This window comes from Pararge aegeria, chromosome 23, assembly GCF_905163445.1.
Source record: "Pararge aegeria chromosome 23, ilParAegt1.1, whole genome shotgun sequence".
Taxonomy (NCBI): domain Eukaryota; kingdom Metazoa; phylum Arthropoda; class Insecta; order Lepidoptera; family Nymphalidae; genus Pararge; species Pararge aegeria.
The window spans coordinates 5,367,831-5,388,181 of record NC_053202.1 but is presented as its reverse complement, the minus strand read 5'-3'; the positions used below and the strand labels follow the sequence as shown (position 1 = coordinate 5,388,181).

At 37.1% G+C, this 20,351-nt stretch overlaps 1 protein-coding gene and 3 non-coding genes across 4 annotated transcripts in view; 2 read left to right on the top strand and 2 right to left on the bottom strand.

The window, feature by feature from the left end:
• Positions 1 to 20,351, top strand: part of LOC120634398 (soluble guanylate cyclase 88E) — an 80,912-nt gene that overhangs the window by 54,267 nt on the left and 6,294 nt on the right. Inside the window, exons 2-11 of the mRNA XM_039904930.1 lie at positions 5,428 to 5,603; positions 8,416 to 8,697; positions 11,421 to 11,626; positions 12,372 to 12,495; positions 13,088 to 13,229; positions 14,089 to 14,160; positions 16,689 to 16,815; positions 17,864 to 18,068; positions 19,316 to 19,462; positions 19,821 to 19,953. Of these exons, the coding sequence (XP_039760864.1) occupies positions 5,436 to 5,603; positions 8,416 to 8,697; positions 11,421 to 11,626; positions 12,372 to 12,495; positions 13,088 to 13,229; positions 14,089 to 14,160; positions 16,689 to 16,815; positions 17,864 to 18,068; positions 19,316 to 19,462; positions 19,821 to 19,953 (1,606 nt within the window). The 5' untranslated portion in view covers positions 5,428 to 5,435. The remainder of the gene's footprint in view (positions 1 to 5,427; positions 5,604 to 8,415; positions 8,698 to 11,420; positions 11,627 to 12,371; positions 12,496 to 13,087; positions 13,230 to 14,088; positions 14,161 to 16,688; positions 16,816 to 17,863; positions 18,069 to 19,315; positions 19,463 to 19,820; positions 19,954 to 20,351) is intronic.
• Trnai-aau lies at positions 7,803 to 7,876 on the top strand. The gene has a single exon. It is a non-coding gene; the product is annotated as a tRNA-Ile (tRNA).
• On the bottom strand, positions 8,184 to 8,255 carry Trnaa-cgc. Its single transcript has one exon. It is a non-coding gene; the product is annotated as a tRNA-Ala (tRNA).
• Trnaa-agc lies at positions 9,766 to 9,838 on the bottom strand. The gene has a single exon. It is a non-coding gene; the product is annotated as a tRNA-Ala (tRNA).

Sequence of the window (20,351 nt, the reverse complement as noted above, 5' to 3'; positions counted from 1 at the left end):
ATCAACAGAAACAGCTCTGCACTCTGTTGTAAGCAAAATAGAACACGACCTGGAAAACAAACTCTCGACTCTCGGGGCTTTTATAGACATAGAAGGAGCTTTCGACAAAACAACATTCAAGAGCATAGACTTAGCTCTTGCGAGACATAAAGTACCGGACACACTAAGAGCTTGGATTAGAGCCCTACTAGAATTTAGGGTCATCCAACTAGACTTTAATGGAACAACCAAGGGTATTGTAGCTAAAGGGTGCCCACAAGGAGGGGTCCTTTCCCCCATCCTATGGAACCTGGTAGTTGACGACCTAATAACAAAAATGAACAAAAACGGTTTCCTCACCATAGGATATGCCGATGACATCACTATCCTCATAAGTGGAAAGCAAGAAAACACCCTGAATTCAATAATGCAAAACGCACTGAAACTGCTAGAACAGTGGTGCAGGGAAAATGAACTTACGGTTAACCCGAAAAAGACAGAACTCGTATTATTTACCAACAAAAGGAAGCCACAATTTCCAAAAACACCAACACTGTTTAAAACAAGCCTAAAACTATCAACCGAGGTAAAGTACCTCGGAGTAACGATGGACTCCAAACTAAACTGGAAGACACATATAGATACAAAAATCCAAAAATCAACGATCATCCTCAGCCAATGCAAACGCATGGCAGGAAAAACCTGGGGGCTTAAACCATACATCATGAAATGGTTGTACTTAGCAGTCGTCAGGAGCTCACTAAACTACGCCTCACTGATATGGTGGCCGAGAACACTCCTTGCGACAACCCAACTAGAACTACAAAAATTCCAACGTCAAGCGTGCCTAGCTATCACAGGCTGCATGAGCACAACACCAACAACTGCGCTGGAAGCTATACTATGCATACCACCACTACACCTACACATTAAAGAGGAAGCCACACTTGCAGCCCTTAGACTGAGGGCTTACGGGCTGTGGAAGGATACAAACATAGGACATACAAGGATACTATCAAAAGAAATTAATAAATGCCCACAACTAGACTGGATATGTGACAAGACGCGGAAACACTATGTGCTAGACAGGCACTATAAAGTAGCCGCTGAAGGAGGAAAAACAGACAAAGCTGACACCGTCGTAATAGAGGTCTACACCGACGGATCAAAGACAAACTCAGGCACTGGAGCAGGGATATACTGCCCGGAGCTTAACATAAACATTGCCCAGCCGCTTGGTAAGAACAACTCCGTCTTCCAAGCGGAGTGCGTGGGCATAACAACAGCAGTCATAGCCATGCTAAACAGAAAGGTAAAAGGCTTCAGCATCAACATAAACAGTGACAGTCAAGCTGTACTAAAAGCCTTAACCAAACACACAACAACATCAAAACTCATACTTGACTGTCACAAGGCCCTACAAGCCCTATCAAAATCCAACAGAGTAACCCTAAAATGGATACGAGGTCACAACGGAAACAGAGGAAACGACGCAGCCGACGAATTAGCGCGTCAGGCAGCATCACTAAGGGTAGCTGGACCGGAACCCATCATACCCATACCCTTCACTGAATACAAAACATGGCTCCACAACCAGACGCAAACATCACACTCGGTACTATGGTCTAAAACAAAAGAGTGCAAACACACGAAGGAGGCCGTACCAGTTCTCAACCCACGACTAACAACAAAATTACTGCAACTGAATCGACCTAAACTAAGGACAGTTGTAGGTATGATAACAGGGCACTGCCCACTAAACAAACACCTTTCCATTTTAGGTATAACTGACAGCCCTCTCTGCAGAGCATGCATGGAGGCGGAGGAAACACCGATACACGTAATGCTCCAATGCAACGGAGTAGCAGAACAACGCGCAGCACACCTTGGCTCCTCAGCAACACTCCATGAAGCACTCGGCGACCTGGGCGGCCTGCTAAGCTTTTGGAGCGAGCTCGGCTGGCTGGAGTGATCCAGCGGGGAGCCGCATCAGTGGCCATACGTACAACGGACGGTCCCAGACCAACCAAGTGCGGAAAAGGCCCAGGAACAGAAGAAGAAGAAGAAGAAGAGTACGGGACTTCTCACTCATAGAACGTGAGGAATTAGATAATTTTTTTTGTAAACGTGATAAAATTTTTGCGTATATTTTGAATGAATTTTCGCCATTTCTATAATAGGTATCCCTTTCGGGGGACCGAGTTCAATCCTAGGCACGCACCTCGAATCTATGTACGTCTTTTAATTAGCACTTGCTTTACAGATGAAGAAAAACATCGTGAAAAATCCTGCATGCCTGGAAGGTGTCTACAATATTCTCAAAAAGCGTGGGAAGCACTTGGCCAAAGTAGTAGACGACCTGACCTTTCGAATTCTGACGCGTGCCTAGTACCTAGTAGGCTGGTATTTCTATAGTAGCAATCCGTAATTAGTTAAGACCGCTTCATTAGTATATGAATAGTTCCTTGCAACATACATGATACTAGATATGTAAAGCAAATAAATAGTCGGAGATTTCCATAGAATAGTTACATTCTATTGCCTTCAGCTCCTCGCATAAGCGGCTTAGCGATGTAGGCATGTGGCATAAAGGTATCGATATGTTTTCTTCAATTTTTCTATTGCCTATTGTACTGTCTCGATGTGTAACAAATCTACCCTACTCGCTGAAAACAATATTTTTAAAGAACGTAATACCGAGAGGAAATCGGACCTCATATTTTTATTTCGTAACCAAATCCGATCAAACCTGGCTCAATAATTAAGTTTAGAGACGTACTAAAACACAGCATTATAAAATAAATTCATTTTTCATATATGCATTAGGCCTGCCTCGCCCTGCGACTACTATAAGGGGCGATACGATCGACGTTCAGCACTCCGAAGCCGGTGTGCTAGTATTGTGTCCATATGAAATGTAGTGCGGATTATGCGTAAAGGCATTGTGGAGGCAAACGTTTGAGAGATAAAATACATACTACTGATAATTTGAACTTTTAAATAAGTGGAATTTGACAATCGACTTGTTTCTAGTCCGAGCTCGGTAGGAGTCCACCGTTGCGATTCGTGGGTTGGGGCTTGCAGTTACCATTTTTTCAAAATGAGATATTGGTACCATAAAGACTTCTTCCTATTTCAGGAGGGCTCCATCCGTATCCACGTTCGTACCACAAACTAAATCTTTAAAATGTTGTGGAGACAAAACGTCAAGTACCGCGGCGGAGCCACTTCTGAAAGCCGTCAGAGCTCCCAGCACATCGTATGTAGTGGCCTGAAAATATAAAGTGCTTAACGGTGCGTTCGGAAAGGATAAATAAGAAGATGGGGGTGAATGTTTCGAGCGCAGTGCTTCCAGACTCTCCGGTGTATCAGGGGCAATAGTGTCACTTGAAAACAAAAGACACGAGCCGCTCACTTAAGGTCTCCATCGCCTATTTTATTTTCAATCAGTTTGTTTAAATTAAAATTGTGGTTTAAAGTGAAATGGGATGGTATACTCAATAATTCGAAGCTACCACTAGTGTATATTGGACGATTGCGAGTTACTTGAAAGGACAGGAGTTGCTGAAGAATCGGATGATTTAAGAACTCTACCTATGTGAATGTTTAGACCTTTTCTGTTTTTAAAATAACAGAACACCGGTCACAGCGTACGTTTTCAAGTGGCAAATACCCCGGCAACTAACTCAATCTGGGACAGTTCGCATGGCGCCTCGGTAGCTAAATAATACAAATGATACCTACTAAAAATACAAATTATAGTAAAAAAATCACTAGCATATTTCACAAAACAACAATCACAAACACACAAAATCAGCGCAGATTGATAAAATTGTAGACGCCTTCGGATCCAGTTCTCCTTACTGCTGACTGGGAATTTACTGGATTGGGAAGGTAATAAACATAACCCCGGAATCACTTGATTACAAATTGAAAATCTGATCTCCGTTAAATCTAAAAGCTCCAAATATCGGCTCGGCTGTGAAATGCAATATATAACCATATTGATGCGTAATCCAATATTTTAATATAGATCTTCTATGAACTTCGACGGTATTACAAAACTCTTCTATGATTTTTATAGCTTTTTAAAATATTAAAATTAAATAATAAATTTGCAGAAAATTTTATAAATTTTTCATGACAAGTTCATATAAATTAATGCGGTTTTTTCAGACTACATCTTATGGGAGAGCAGCGCAAAGATTACTGATAAATTATTACTAATTTATATCATTGCTGGAGTTCCTTTGCGACTACGTTCGCTTATATGTCAATCTTAAAAAATGGACGTATGCTTTTGACTATTTTTTTTTAATTTTTAAAGGGAATCACCTTTGTAATGCCTAATTTTATCGAAACTGTAACCGTTTACGAAGCGCACGCAGCGGAAGCTATCAGAAGGAAAAAAGAAACCCGATTTTGAAACATTCTTCACTGGTGCTATGCTCCTATTGATCCTAGCGTTATGGCATATAGCCTTCGTAGATAATGCGCTACGCAACACTGAAAGAATTTTTCATAATAGTTTTCCAGTAGTTCCTGAGACATACGGTGATCTCAGACAAACTCAAATCTCAGACAACTAAAAACAAACTCTTCAGCTTTATATATCATTATAGGATATAAGATATACTGATCTATAAAAATACCAATATATTTAGGTATAGAAGCCTATTTTGATGCTATTATTGACATAAAATATTCCAAGAAAGAGAAAACCTTTTTCCTGCGTACAACCAAGCTAACTTTATGGTGAACTCTCAGGCATGCAGTCTTTCTCACGATGTTTACCATCACTGTTAAAACAAGTGATATTTAATTTCTAGAAACGCGCGTGGGATCGAACTTTGTCCCTCCGAAAGGGCGGCCGAAGCCCAAAAAACATATTGCGTTAAAACTCTTTACCCCATTTGACCCATTTTAGTCGCACTCTGTTACACTGTCGGGTCAAATGAATGGCCGTTTGGGTCAGACCGTAAGTCCATTACATGTAATTAATAGATACAGGGGTCAGATTAAATAATAAATCTTATGTCACCAAGCCCAATAGATGCAGGGATATCAGAGGCATTATCGTGTAGCTCGGCTAGTAAGCAAAACCAAAATCCAAAATGATTTATTTCATCCCCTGATTATATCTATAAAGAAATCTACTTTCGAACAAAAGTGCAACTAGCCGTGTGCTAGTCACGAATATTCTCTCAAAATGCTGTCACGTGTAGGTTTACGTTTCCGATAAGCCGACTTAATACGCTTTTGAGAACATTATGGAGAAATTCTCATTCAATTCTTATTGCTTAAATTAAAACGCACGTAACTCCGAAAAGTTGTGAAGCGTGCCTTCGATCCCAGGAATCGAACTAGGTCCGCCATAAAGGAAGTTCGAAGTGTTCACCGCACATCAAACACCGACAATAAACTGAAATGTATTTACTTTCATTCCAGATATCACAATGTACGGCCTTCTACTTGAGAATATGGCTGAGTACATAAGACAGACCTACGGTGAGGAGAGATGGGAGGACATAAGGAGGCAGGCTGGAGTAGAACAGCCATCTTTCTCCGTGCACCAAGTTTACCCAGAGAACCTGATCACACGACTCGCGAAAAAAGCACAAGAGGCAAGTAAGAAATATTTAGTGATGCCAAAGAGCAAGCTCAGTCTCATGACGGTATCCTCTCGGTAGATTCTGTCTTCCGAAAAGCTGGTAGAGTCACAACTAACTGACAGATTTGACGTTTCAAAAGTGCTCGTAATGTAGGCCTATTTATTAATAATTAATTTACCTACTTAATATTATAAATGTCGATGTAAGTTTGTTTGTTACGCTTTCACGCAAAAACTGCTTAACCGATCCTCATGATACTTTGTACACATATTCTTGGAAGTGTTAGAAGTAATATAGGATACTTTTTATCCCGATATTAAGCTCGGTTCCTTTGGGAGAGGGGATGAGTGTTTGACGATTTTATACCATAACGCCGACAAATTATAACCGATTAAAATATTTTTTTTTGTACTATAGAGGTTATAATATGCGTTTAATTTTGCCCTTACTGTGGTTGGAGATAGAGGACAGAACTCCTCAGCGGACAGCGGCATTTAAGGCTTAGCGATACTGAATACTTTAATTTTTTTTTGATCTACAACTAAATTTAATGCCACATCAAAAAACAAAATCAAACGCAGACGAAGTTGCAGCCAACAGCTAGTATTAAATATTATGTAACGACCCCTAACGTGGGTAAAACCGCGGGGAACAGCTAGTTAATAATAAATATACTACGACATTACACACATCGCCATCTAGCCCCAAAGTAAGCCTAGCTTGTGTTATGGGTACTAAGATAGCTGATGAATATTTTTATATTTATAATACACAAAAATACAGATAAACACGCAGACACTGAAAAACATTCATTTTCATGTCACAAACATTTTATAGTTGTGGGAATCAAACCCTAGGCCACGACCCAGAAAGCAGGGTCGCTGCCCACTGCGCCAATCGGCCGTTAAGAACTTGAAACAATTGAATTTTGAATTTTAATTTGTAAGCAGAAAAACCGCCGAAAGAGCTGAATTTACACTCAAAGGTAAAGGACATCTTCTTCTCGTTTTGGTGCAGCGGTTAGCGGTGTGGTTTTAAGTTAGATGTCCCGGGTTCGATTCCCGGCAATGGCAATTTGGGAATTTATAATTTCTGATACCGACAAAGACGTGCCGCTAAGCGATTGAGCGTTCCGGCACGATGTCACTAACAAGTTAGCGCACTACCTATATCATCATCATTCATCATCACTTACCAGGCCTGCAGCATAGGCAGGAGACAAAAATTAAATCCCCCGACGGTGAGATTGGAGCCAAGGGCTAACTTGTAGGGTCATAAAAAAAGGTTACATTTTCGATATTCGACCTTTTAGGAAGACCTTAACACGGATTCGGCGTAGACGTAAAAAAAATTAAAGCAACCTCACATCAAAGCAGCGAATTTATTTGCGAATCATAAATAGGTATTATAAACACGTCAACACTCTAAAGTTTTACCGCGTGGTTATTAATAACGGGCTAATTTCAGAGATAGAATTGCTAAGAGTAGGTATTTGATAGCTGACCCATTAACTTATACTATGACCTCTGCTACGTGACGCGTAAAGTTTACGTATCCCACTTACCGAATGGGACTATAGACATGTTCTATAACTAAACTCTACTTTTTCTTACCTGACTCTTTAAACGAAGGTCTCGGGAATATTTCTGAGTAGGAACAATAACATGTTGTATTTGCCACATTAGTTTTATAGTAAGTTTTATTTTAATAATTAAGTTTTGTTATCTAAGTTATGTTAAGTAGCTGGCATATCCGTGTTCGATTAAAGTCTCGTGCAGTGATATTATAATCCTATAGAAACTAGTATCAAAAGACTGTGTTTAACAATAGTAACTGTGTACGGTTTATATTGAATACACATGAGCTTTATTATAAATATACTAGTTTAGCAAAAAACCTGAAGCCAAAAAATACAGCATAAATAAAAGTTCCTAATTAAAACTGTGCAAAAATACCAATAATCTAAAAATAATTTCGCAAAACGTACATTGATATATAAAACTTTGACATTCAGAACCTAAATAAGACCATTCATCAGTTACCAACGCCATCTAGTGATCAATTTGATTTGGTTTAGTTGGCTGGTTTCGGTTATGCTAAATCGGCGGTAAAGGCTCGATATCTTGTAGCAGAAAAGGTTAGTGACGTAAACCACACGCACGATGAATATGTACCTAGATAAAATTACAGTATTTCGTCAACACATACATCGGCCCATTAGCTCAGTTGGTTAGAGCGTCGTGCTAATAACGCGAAGGTCGCGGGTTCGATCCCCTCATGGGCCATGAATTATTTTTTATTGATTTCGGGATTTTTCTTTGGTATTTTAATGGAGAAACATGCTGCTAGAATGATGGTTTTAAAACAATAATCCGATCTTTGATACTGTATTTTCTTTCCAAACAGTATATTTCGCCTTCATATAATTAACCTAGTGAGATATTATTTAAAGTCGAAAGATCTTTTTGTAGCTTTGATTGAGTATAATTTTGGTCCAAAGGTAATTTTTTTTCTTCATGAAAATATTTATAGACAGCATTATAATATCTTGCCGAATGCATAAAAAAAAAAGTAAAGAAATAAAAAGCTATTTGGAGATGCTGGGATTTGAACCCAGGACTTTCAGCATGCGAAGCAGACACTCTACCACTGAGTTACATCCCCGATATATGGTGGAGTGAAATTATAGATCCAATAGTAAAATTTTAACATTTTAATGTTTTAAATTAAAATTTTCTTTTGTTCCGATGTTACACAAAATTAATATGCTATTACTTTCTAAGAGGCGCTTCAAATAATAATATTAATTTAACTTTACTTCCAGGTTTTAGGCATATCAGAAAGGGAATTTATGGATCAGATGGGTGTTTACTTCGTCGGCTTCGTTTCTCAATACGGCTACGACAGAGTTCTATCAGTTTTGGGCCGGCATATGAGGGATTTCCTAAACGGGCTGGACAATTTGCACGAGTATCTGAAATTCAGTTATCCAAGAATGAGAGCGCCGAGTTTCATCTGCGAGAATGAAACGAGACAAGGGTTGACGTTGCATTACAGATCGAAGCGGCGAGGGTTTGTGTATTACGCTATGGGGCAAATAAGAGAGGTAATTTTTTATTATTCTTTATAATAAAAATAAGTTAAAAACTTATTTGTTTCAATAAAAAACTTTTATTTTACTTAAAATAGAATAGAAAATAATATAGGTACAATAGAATAGAATTTTATTGCACACCGTTGACGCAAAGACAGTTGGGAAAGCCTAGAGAGCATTCTAAACAATATACCGGGGGGTACAACTTATTATGCAATGAGCATAAAAATCTAAGTAGGTATAATAACAATGTAGAATTTAAGTCAGATGTAAAAAGAGAACTTTGGGATTGGTAAGGAGGTAAGTTAACAAAAAAATTATTTAACCGGGATATTATTTACGTAGCTTTTAGGTGACTCGTGGCACTGGTTTTGATTGCCGAGTCGGGTCAAATTATTATTATACATATGTAATAATTATTATTATTAAATTTAGATAATTAAAAAGTGGCCCCACCACCTTTTAAGTTGTCTCGTAGACAACTTACTAAATACATATATATTTTCGCTTTGGGTGGACCCGCTTACATTTATCGGAGCAACTTGGCGGGCCCATGCTCTATATACCTCTCACCTGTGAGAGAGGCAGCCGATTAGTGTGGTAATAAACTGGAGTAAAAGCTATTTTCATAATTATGAAACTATGAAATATCTATCTAATAGCTTTTACTCCAGTTACTAAAATGGTATAGGTGGGTATGAGAGACTTTGAGAGGGTTTTGGCGCGGCATACCTAACTATGTTATATTAATATTATGATTAATATAAGTTACTTTCGAATATCTATTGTTCGTAGTTAGATAATTTATCAACCTCAATGTTGGAAAGTTTAAATTACATAATGTGTTTTGAAATTGTCTATAGGCAAAATAACTCTTACAACTTAGCTACGTACTACCTATAGTAGTTTATAACAAACTTTTGTCAGTGATAAATTGTTTTGATTGAATTAGGTTTAGATTTCGGCTTAGTTCTAAATTTTACACATAATGGAATTTCGAACTGAAGTTTAAGTATAATGAAGACTAAATAATGTGATGACAAATATAAAAAAATAACGAAACCAAAATAGAACTACATTTGGAGGCGCCGGGTATCGATCCCGGTACCTCTCGCATGCTAAGCGAGCGCTCTACCATCTGAGCTACGCCCCCGGTTGTTGAAACCAGTGAAATTATTGTACATAAACACAAGCAATCTTGGGAGTAGTTATGTGTTACTAAAATTTTCCACTAGATGGCACTTCATGGTCTTAGTTCTAGTTTCACAAGTTTACACTAGGTGTCACTGTAATTTTAAAATGTTTTACTCAATAAACTTTAAGAGACATCTAGTATTTAAATGGTGATGAAAAGTAATTTTAAAAATTCTCGAGCTTGTTAGATTTGTCTGGTTATTAAATTGGACCAAGTTACATATGGGTTCATATTAACCATACAATATGAACAAAACAGTAATCTATCTACACAATCTAAACCCATATTCTGGGATATTTATTTTTGCGCCGCGGATTCACTCACTAGGTATAACATTTTTAATAAATCGGATAATTAGTTACAAGCAGCCTTCGGCTCCCCACCCACCGCATCTTCGTGTTCGGCCCCGCGGCGTTGCGTTGCCACTGTTACTTTTGTAACATTATACGTTATTTTTGATGTTACATGTTACTTTTATGTTACTGAAAATGACTTGAAAAATATTGCACGCCTCATAGTCATAAGCGAAGCGTTGAGGTGGGTATTACTATCAGTTAACGCACACCGAGTAATGCTCCAACTTAAAATGTCACTTTTTTTATTCTTTATTGCTTTTATAAATGAAAATAAATAGACAAATGTTGAGAAAAAACACTATTTTTAACTCTCTTTTTATTATTTAAACTAATTAAAAAATTGTTTTAAAAAGTTCTGTCTTGGAGGTCCGTGTGTCTGTAAGTGCGTATCCCGTGTCTTGTGGTCACGATAACATTTACAAATAATCTCAATTTTATTGTAATGAATGAGGTTATGAGGCGTGCACTTTTGGATTTTCCAACTAGTTAAATTTTTTCCAGCAAAAGCGAAATAATCATGAAAGTCATTGTTGTGTTGATTGGCGCACTTGATTTTGCCGTATCAGACATTCACTCACTGGCGTACCTCTTTCTAAATCTTCTGGCTATTGTCTTTTTGTGTCTCGGTTGTCAGAATTAAGTTTGTATTTATGTTGTTCGTATACATAATCCATGTGATTCCGGATTTCGAGATATTTCCCTTTTGTATAAGTTGTCCTTGTGCACGAACTGGTATTTCTTATGTTCAATGTTCATGGTACCTAGGTACTACTTAATTATATACCATATATATACCATATATACCATATATATACCATATATATACCATATATACCATGTATATACCATACAGTGTGTCCAGACATGAACATGCTTTGTTTTGTAATGTAGATGTGTAAAGTTACTAAGGTTACTTGAATTTTGGCCACGATAGGAAGTATTGTTGTTGTTGTTGTAAGATTTATCTTAGTAAGACAAAAACTTTGAGAGATATGATTTTTTTCATAGGTACACGTATAAGAATTTTTCACCAAAAAAAACAAAATGGCTGCCACACAGGTAGGAAGTGGATTGTGCCCAAGTTAAGAGTGTAGATATACCTATAAATAGTTGTTAGGTATATAAGTGTTTAAATCATCGCTAATTCATGTCCAGACACACTGTATAAATAAAAATTATTCCAGGTAGCCCGACATTTTTACCACAAAGAAATGCGAATAGAGTTACTACGTGAGGAACTGCTCTTCGACACGGTGCACGTGACCTTCCAGCTGACCTTCGACAATCGAGCCTTCACGCTGGCGTCCTTGGCGATGACAAGGGAAGAAAAACACCTGCCCATAAGCGCTTCTGTGTTGTTCGAAATATTTCCCTTTTGTATTGTTTTCGGGTAAGGACTGCCATTAAGATATATATCGATATTTTGCAGCGATTTTTATTTTCACGATACGTTGATGTAAAAGTATCGAAAATATATCAAATGCGATATGTGGGGGTCTGGGCTGTACAAACATCCACGATTCTTCGTATAGCGCGGTGCTCCCTATCAAGGTTACTGGAGATTAAATAAGGCTAAAACAGTGACTTTAAATATTTAATAACTTTAAAATTAAACCAACGTACAAGGTGGACTAGTGTGAGCGGCGGGCGAGGGATAACTGAATGAAAACGTTCCTACAAGCCTTTGGGCGAAACCGCTGCGCCAACAGGCCCGCTGCACTATAGCAACGCCTTTGTATGCCACTGAAATAAATTGCTTGAATTCAGAGTAGAAAAATAGCTTTAAAAAGTAGCCTTTTTTATTATCGTAATCAATTTATGTTTGCGTAGGTATCGATACGGTGTATTTATATTAAATATATCAATACTTTTGGCTCTTGCTTACCAAATTTTCACAATAGATAAAATTCCAAGTTCCAAATGCTGGAACTTGGAATTTTTATTATGTACCTACTAAACAATTCTCATTACTATAAATTAATGAAAAGTGCTTACCTACTTAGGTTTCAAAAATCGAATCCGGTTATGTCATTCACTACCGACACTGTCACACACTAAACTAGCTCAAACAAAAATAATATAGGACCTACGATCTACCTAGGATTTCCAGGTTAAACTTTAGGTTCTCCTTTCAGCTCCGACATGGTCGTTCGAAGCATCGGCAACTCCTTGATGGTCATTCTACCGGACTTAGTTGGCAAGAAAATAACAAATTGGTTCGATTTAGTCCGACCGCTCATCGCATTCAAGTTTCAAACTGTAAGAATATTTTCAATTTATATTTTTTTGAAAGCACGAAACATATGGTCTATTTTTCTATGAATTTATAGTGTTTTTATTTTTGAAAGCGTCTGAACCTTCCGACTAGTAACGTAGTATATTTTTGGTGAAATTGTTATTCTGTCTTTAAGGCATATTGCAACCAACACCTCTGATACCGAAGCAAGTCTTAGGTTCGTGTGACGTTTCCCAAGTCTGGCTAGAATTGTTATAGCAATACAATTCTTGGACTATTGGGTATTTCTGTTACGAAAGTTTTGATACCCACCCCCCTACACCCCTATATACTAGCAGGTACCCCTTTAAGGTTAATAGTTAATGGACATACAGTTATTACAAATATTCATGTATCGAAAAGCATGTTAAAACTCGCCAACCCGCATTAGAGCAGCATAGTGGATGTAAACTCTTAAGCCCTGTCTATAAAAGAGTCCAGTGCCCATCTGTGGGACATTACTTAATAGGACGACGATAAAAATGATGATAATATTAAGCCATTAAATAAGAGATTAATATACCTACCTGATTTGGAAAAGTAATGTTTTTAACATTTGTAATTTTCTTTTATCAGATCTTAAACCGCACCAACAACATATTCGAACTAGTCACCGTAGAAGCCGTTATGCACGAAAAGGCCCCTGACAAGAGAAACGAGCTGATTCGACTGTCCGATGAGTCCGACACCACTACGGAGAAAAACTTAAGGCTGAAAGGTATCCATCTATTACTTTCATTTATCTACAGCAAAGAATAATTTTGAAACAATTGCTAATCCTTCCCGGCAGGAGTGATTTATTAACTTTGATGTAATTTGCGTTCGAGAGAAATGCACACAAATACTAATTTTATTTCTTAAGATAATAGGGTCAAAACATGTTTATGTTTGAAAAATTATATATTTTTGTGACGTCAAATAATCTATCTTTAGAAGGCTATCTATCTTCAGAACTGGGTTCAAATAGTTTCCATCAACTGCAACAAAACTGCAACTTGCAGTTTGTAAAATACGACGACGTGAAACAGAAAATTACAAGTGTGGCTTTATCTCTTAAGATACTTCTAAATGACTGTTACCATATCTCTAAATTATGATCTGAGCAACGTCTTATTCCTGTAATGCTAGCACGCGCACTTCGAGTAAATTATGCCTACCCATTAAATCGTCTATCTCTATAGAAAAACACGAGTAACGGGTAGAGATAATTATGTCGTGATCTCGTGGTATATCTATGCTGGCCCTCATAGCTATCAAAGTATTAATTGAAATAACACACTCTTAGCCACTTTGTGTTATGTAATAAACATTGGCTTAGTTAAAAACCGTTCCGAGGTATGGGTGCCAGAACCCTGACAGGTTAGCCTGCTAAATTCTAACATCTTAGACTGCATCATCACTTATCAGGTGAGATAAGGATTAACTTGTAGTGAAATTAAAAATCACGCTTAAAAATTGGACGTTGTGAAGTCAACATCTCCTGACTCCTGAGGATGCTCCGAGCGTATTTAAAGCGAATGTTGCGTATTTATTTCTAGAGATATCTGCTAGGGGATAAAAGTGAATGATTTTTTCAGGAGTCATCTCAAAGGAGCGTTATGCGTACGATGGAAGGCGTTTGCCTGATGTTATAAATTTACATCTGAAAGGTATTCTGTGTTACCCTAGTCACCCTAGGCACAGGTACAAGTGTACTGGAATTCGGTTCTTGCACTATTATAAGCTCAGAGACGAATAGGCAGATTTCCTAGAAAACGATTATAAACCTATAAAGATTTATTACACATGGGTCATTAGGAGAGATTGTGTAAGATTGTCAATGGATCGTTTATTAATACTTAGTGATCGAGATAGCGGTGATAGCCCGGTGGTGAGGACTACGGTTTCACTTTCGGGGGACTAAGTTCTAATTTAGCAATAAACTCAATTTTTTTTCTAAGCTACGTTATATGTGTATTTATTTAATCAATCCCTATCCCTACTAATATTATAAATGTCAATGTAAGTTTGTTTGTTACGCTTTCACGCAAAAACTACTTAACCGATCCTCATGAAACTTTGTACACATATTCTTGGAAGTAATATAGGATACTTTTTATCCCGACATTAAGCTCGGTTCCTTTGGGAGAGGGAATGAAATTGTTTGACACTTTTACACCATAACTCCGACAAATTATAACCGATTTATATATATAGAGGTTATAATATGTGTTTAATTTTGCCCAAACTGTTGTTGGAGATAGAGGACAGAAGTCCTCAGCGGACAGCAGCAAACTGCTCATTTAAGGCTAAGCGATACATTTTTTTTAGAACTACAACTAAATTTAATGTCACATCTAAAACCTAAAATCAAACGCAGACGAAGTCGCGGGCAACAGCTAGTGATAAATACTTATCACTTGCTTCAACGGTAAAAGGAGGATCGTGAGGAAACCTGCATGCCTGAGAGTACTCCATAATGACGTTCTAAAGGGGGTGTGAAGTCTACCAATCCGCACTGAGCCAGCGTGGACCATGGTCTAAACTTTTATTCTTTTATTCTGAGAAGAATGAGCAAAACCCGTGCCCTGTTGATGATGATGATGATTATAGATGGAGGCAAATAAATTGTTCATAAAACCCATAAAGTACTCTAATGGCTTACTTAAAAAACAATACTAAACAATAATTTAAAATATTAATTACGTATAACAAAAGTGATATTATAAGTAACCAAACATGTCTTCACTGGTAATATTCTCGAACGTTTATGCATCTATGAACTCCAGACACAGTTAAAATTATATGTTTGAAATGAAAACGATGTTCTTACACAATCGCCACGCCAATACCTATTGTCATAAAATCTTTCTATCGTCTCTAGAATTGCAGCTGAATAGTTTTCACAATAATTACGAGCATTTATTCATAGCTTCACATGTTCTGAGCATTTTGTTTAATGCTCTCAAAAATGAGGAAAATGAGGTTTTCTCTTTTTATATCGAACTTAAATATTGTTCTATTTCATCGTATTTCCCTATTCCTAAACTTTTTTGCCGGCTCACTTCAATAAAGTAGATTGGGATTCTGATTTACTGGAATCGATTTAGTGTACATACACTGTAATTGAATTTATGTTTTTTTTTAAATTAATAAGCACCCAAAAATGTAACAATAAAAGCCTTTAGTCTGCAGGTTATTTCTTTATGCACATTTATAAATTGCATTTTATATACAAAATCAGTGCAATATATTATGTCCGACACTCATAAACTGAGATACTTATATGAAAATAAAATATGAAATATGTAAATTTGACGGCCGACTGGCGCAGTGGGCAGCGACCCTGCTTACTGAGTCCAAGGCCGTGGGTTCGACTATCACAACTGGAAAATGTTTCTGTGATGAACATGAATGTTTTTCAGTGTCTGGGTGTTTATATGTATATTATAACTATTTATATTATTCATAAAAACAAAAAAAATATTCATCAGTTATCTTAGTACCCATAACACAAGCTACGCTTACTTTGGTACTAGATGGCGGTGTGTGTATTGTCGTAGTATATTTATTTATTTATTTATATATATTTTTAAATAATATTTATTTTATTTGTTTATAAAACAAATGCAACAAATGTTAAAATTTTACACAAACGAGCAACAATGAAGATGGTTTTTCTTTCTTTCAAATACCAATGCACTGTTTTGATGGATGCTATTTTTTTTTTAAAGTAATAATTGACGGACCAAGAATATGGCCCACCTGATGATAGGTGGAAAACCATCGCGGGCCCTGTGTCCATTAATTTGAGGTATAGGCAGTGGCGTGCATAAAGGGTATGCACAGGGTATGCAGATGATATAAAATGAAGACAATCTGCAGTACGAGTTATAAACACTTAAGAGTAGGCTTTTTATACCTCTTACAATGCCTATCCTTAAGTTTTTTATAGTCTGTACTGCAGATTTTCTTCATTTTATATCATCTGCATACCCTGTGCATACCCTCTATGCACGCCACTGGGTATAGGTGTTAAGCGTCAAGTGTCTGTATAATGTATTGAAACCGGTAACCACGCCTTTCAGACCGGAACACAGCATTGCAAACTCCTTAGTGGCAGAAATAAGCCCGGTACTTCCCCGGCCGAGCTCGGTCACAAAAAGCTTGACTACTACTAAAATGATGTTATTCATAGGTCAAATGATCTACATGGACAACTGGCGGATGATGATGTACCTGGGCACGCCAGTGATGCCAGATCTTGCTGCTCTCGTGTCCACAGGCCTTTACATCAATGATTTGTCTATGCACGACTTTAGCAGGTATTTTAACTATAATAATATAAATAATAATAAATTTATTTAATTCATAATGGTGAAAACATTACAAATACCAATTTTACATAATTTATCTAAGATAACAGTTTTCTTTATCAAATGATGCAAAAAATATTAAAATAATTTTAAATGGTTGAACAAAAGAACTTAGCTAAAATCTTGCGGTTATGTGGGATAGCTTTTTTTTTATCTCTTCCTGATAGAAGGTATCAGCTATTGCACATAATAATTTATAACTATTGAGTGTTACAATGTCGAACTATATAAACTATTATATTTATTTAATCAATTTAATTTTTTATTTGAGATAGGAGAATTGACATATAATATATAGATTATTTAATAACTATGCTATGATATATCCGAATAATTTAATTAATCTATATATATACTACTTAATATTGTAAATACGAAAGTGTGTTTCTTTGTCTATTTGTTTGTCTTGACTATACGCCCTAGCTAAGCAACAGACTTGATTTTTTGGATAGAGGGCTACTTGAAACAAGATAGAGCATACTTTTATTTCAGAAAAACAAACGGTTCGTACTTCCACGGACGAGCTTTGCCACTACAAGCTCTGCTCTACTTAAAGACATCACACAAATCATCTTTTATTTGTAGTTATTATTGAAGTAGATTTGTGATAACTTTCATGGAAGACTGGGAGTCATTGTAGAATACTTATCCCACATCAGTAAAATTTTCGCTTAACTTTCTCACTTCCTCCTTTTGGGCGAACAGTACCCACAGTATGAGATTTTCAAGTTCACAATCAACAGGCATCAATGTATAGTGGCCCTCTTGTTAATCGAATCGCTAATTTTGCAAGTTAAGCCTAAAAATGTTGCTAAAAGTACTATGTCTAAATATCAGCTTTAATTCAATGTTAATAAGTTCCATTTTACTCTGTCTTGATATTTTTTCGATACTCGAAAACGATGCTACGATTGCGAGCCGATTAATCTTATTGTATGGATACAGGTTTAATTGTAAAGCTTCAGATTTTAGCTCTTCAATAAAATTATCTTTTTAGAGATCTAATGTTGGCCGGTACGCAGCAATCCGTGGAATTGAAACTAGCTTTAGACCAGGAACAGCAGAAGAGCAAGAAATTAGAAGAATCCATGAGGAAACTAGACGAAGAGATGAAGAGGACAGACGAACTGCTGTATCAGATGATACCCAAGCAAGTCGCAGATAGGTTGCGAAATGGAGAGAATCCGATCGATACGTGTGAGGTAATAAAAAGTTAATGGAACTGAACCCAGCAACCAACCTGAATATATATCAGCATCATCATATCAACTGATAGATGTACACTGCTGGACATATGTCTTTTGTAGGGAGTTCCAAATTCCACGGTTCTGTGCCGCATGGATCCAGCAGCTCCCTGCAACGAGCTTAATGTCGTCTGTCCACCTCGTTGGGGGTATACAAACGCTGCGCTTACCAGTGCGGGCCTGCCAATCCAGTACCTTGGGATCCCAACGTCGCGACTCGTTGAGCCATGTCGGTAACTCTGGTTCTTCTACGAATCCACACATTACTGATTTGATCACGTAGAGATACTCCGAGCATAGCTGAGTGACTCTGAGCCTTCTTATGAGGCCCATAGTTAGCGACCATGTTTCTGAACCATAGGTCATCACTGGCAACACGCACTGTTCTGCTTCTTTGGTCTTCAGGCACTGAGGGATTTTTGACGAAAATATGTCACGAAGTTTCCCGAACGCTGCCCATCCATCAATGAACAGTTGGATTCGGCGGTTCACTTCCTTCTCTAATATAAATGTCATCCGTTAATATGTTAGGGCCTATTATGTTCTATAACTTCTTATTACATCAAACTTATAATCTTAGTTATGGATCACATGCGTATGTATATATGTACATCTATATAAGCTTCAACAGTTTTATGATCTTGAACCGGTATTGCAGGTTGAAGGTAACTACGCAAGGTTTCTTTAAATTGTGCTTTTTCAAATTCCGTAAAATATACCACTGAAACGTGGTCTTGTACTATTGGTCTCATGAGAAGGCTCAGTCTCTCAGCGGATGGAGAGAGCGTTGCTTGGAGTATCTTTACGTGATTAAATCAGGAATGAGGAGATCCGTAGAAGAACCAGATTCACCGAATTGAAATTAGAATGATTAATAATCATTCTAATTCCAATTCGGTAAATTAGATATGCCGATAGGCACAGTGGGTCCAAGGCCGTGGGTTCGATGCCCACAACTGGAAAATGTTTCTGTTATAAACATGAATGCTTTTCAGTGGCTAGGTATATATATGTATATTATAAGTATTTATGTATATTATTCATTATATATAAATGTTCATCAGCCATCTTAATACCCACAACACAAACTACGCTTACTTTGGGGCCAGATGGTGATGTGTGTATTGTCGTAAGTAGTATATTTATGTATTAAAAAAAAAACTTTAAAAAATATTTGGGTGTTAGATTATTTAATTCTATTTCAGATGTTCAACAGCGTGTCGATTTTGTTTTCTGACGTGGTTACTTTTACGGAGATTTGCTCACGGATCACGCCAATGGAAGTAGTGTCCATGCTTAACGCCATGTACTCCATCTTCGACACCCTCACTGAAAAGAACCGCGTTTATAAGGTAGGCTTACTTTATGCGTAAAAACAATTCTATGCTTTATGGTTTTACACGATTTGCCGTTTTAATAATTTTATATCATTTACAAATCATTAAAAATTTATCCTTTTTAGATAACTTTGTATGACATTCCGATGTAAACATTTTATTTTTATTTAAATAAACAACGATATCCGTCCATGATAATAAATTCTACTTACTTCTTTTTAAGTAGCTGCAAAAAGTAGGAGAGTTTTAATTCGGTTTTTTTTTTGTACTTCGGTTCTTTATAACTGGATAAATTATGTCACTCAAGTGCTTAGAGACGAATTAATTTTATTTATTCATATTTCTTCTAAATCCTATATTATTTTTATTTTAGGTAGAAACTATAGGTGACGCGTACATGGTGGTGTCGGGTGCGCCAGAAAAAGAAGATAACCACGCTGAGAAAGTCTGTGACATGGCACTTGATATGGTAGATGCGATCACCGATCTTAAGGATCCAAGCACTGGTAAGGTCGCAGGAGTCAGAGCGAAAAACGTATTTTCAGTATTTAAAATGCTACTCATAGAGGACTTATCTCTATCCATTGAATTAAGAACATGCCATCCTCATTCAGCCATTATTGCATGCAGTGCATTGTGTGCAAAAACAGTGAAAACACCCCTCGCACGTCTCACTTTACACCCGCGGAATGTTGCTACCTAACAAAAGTGACAGGAGTAACATGATTCTAATTTTGCATGTGATGTTTGCATAGATAGTTTTTACTGAAGAAATACTGAAGAAATCAGATACAACTCTAGGTGTATCTGAATTCTGATCTGATTTCTTGCAATAAAAACGATGGCAGTGGTTTACTTAAAAACTATTAGGTTTTCTGTTTCACAGATAGCTCTCAGAGATTAT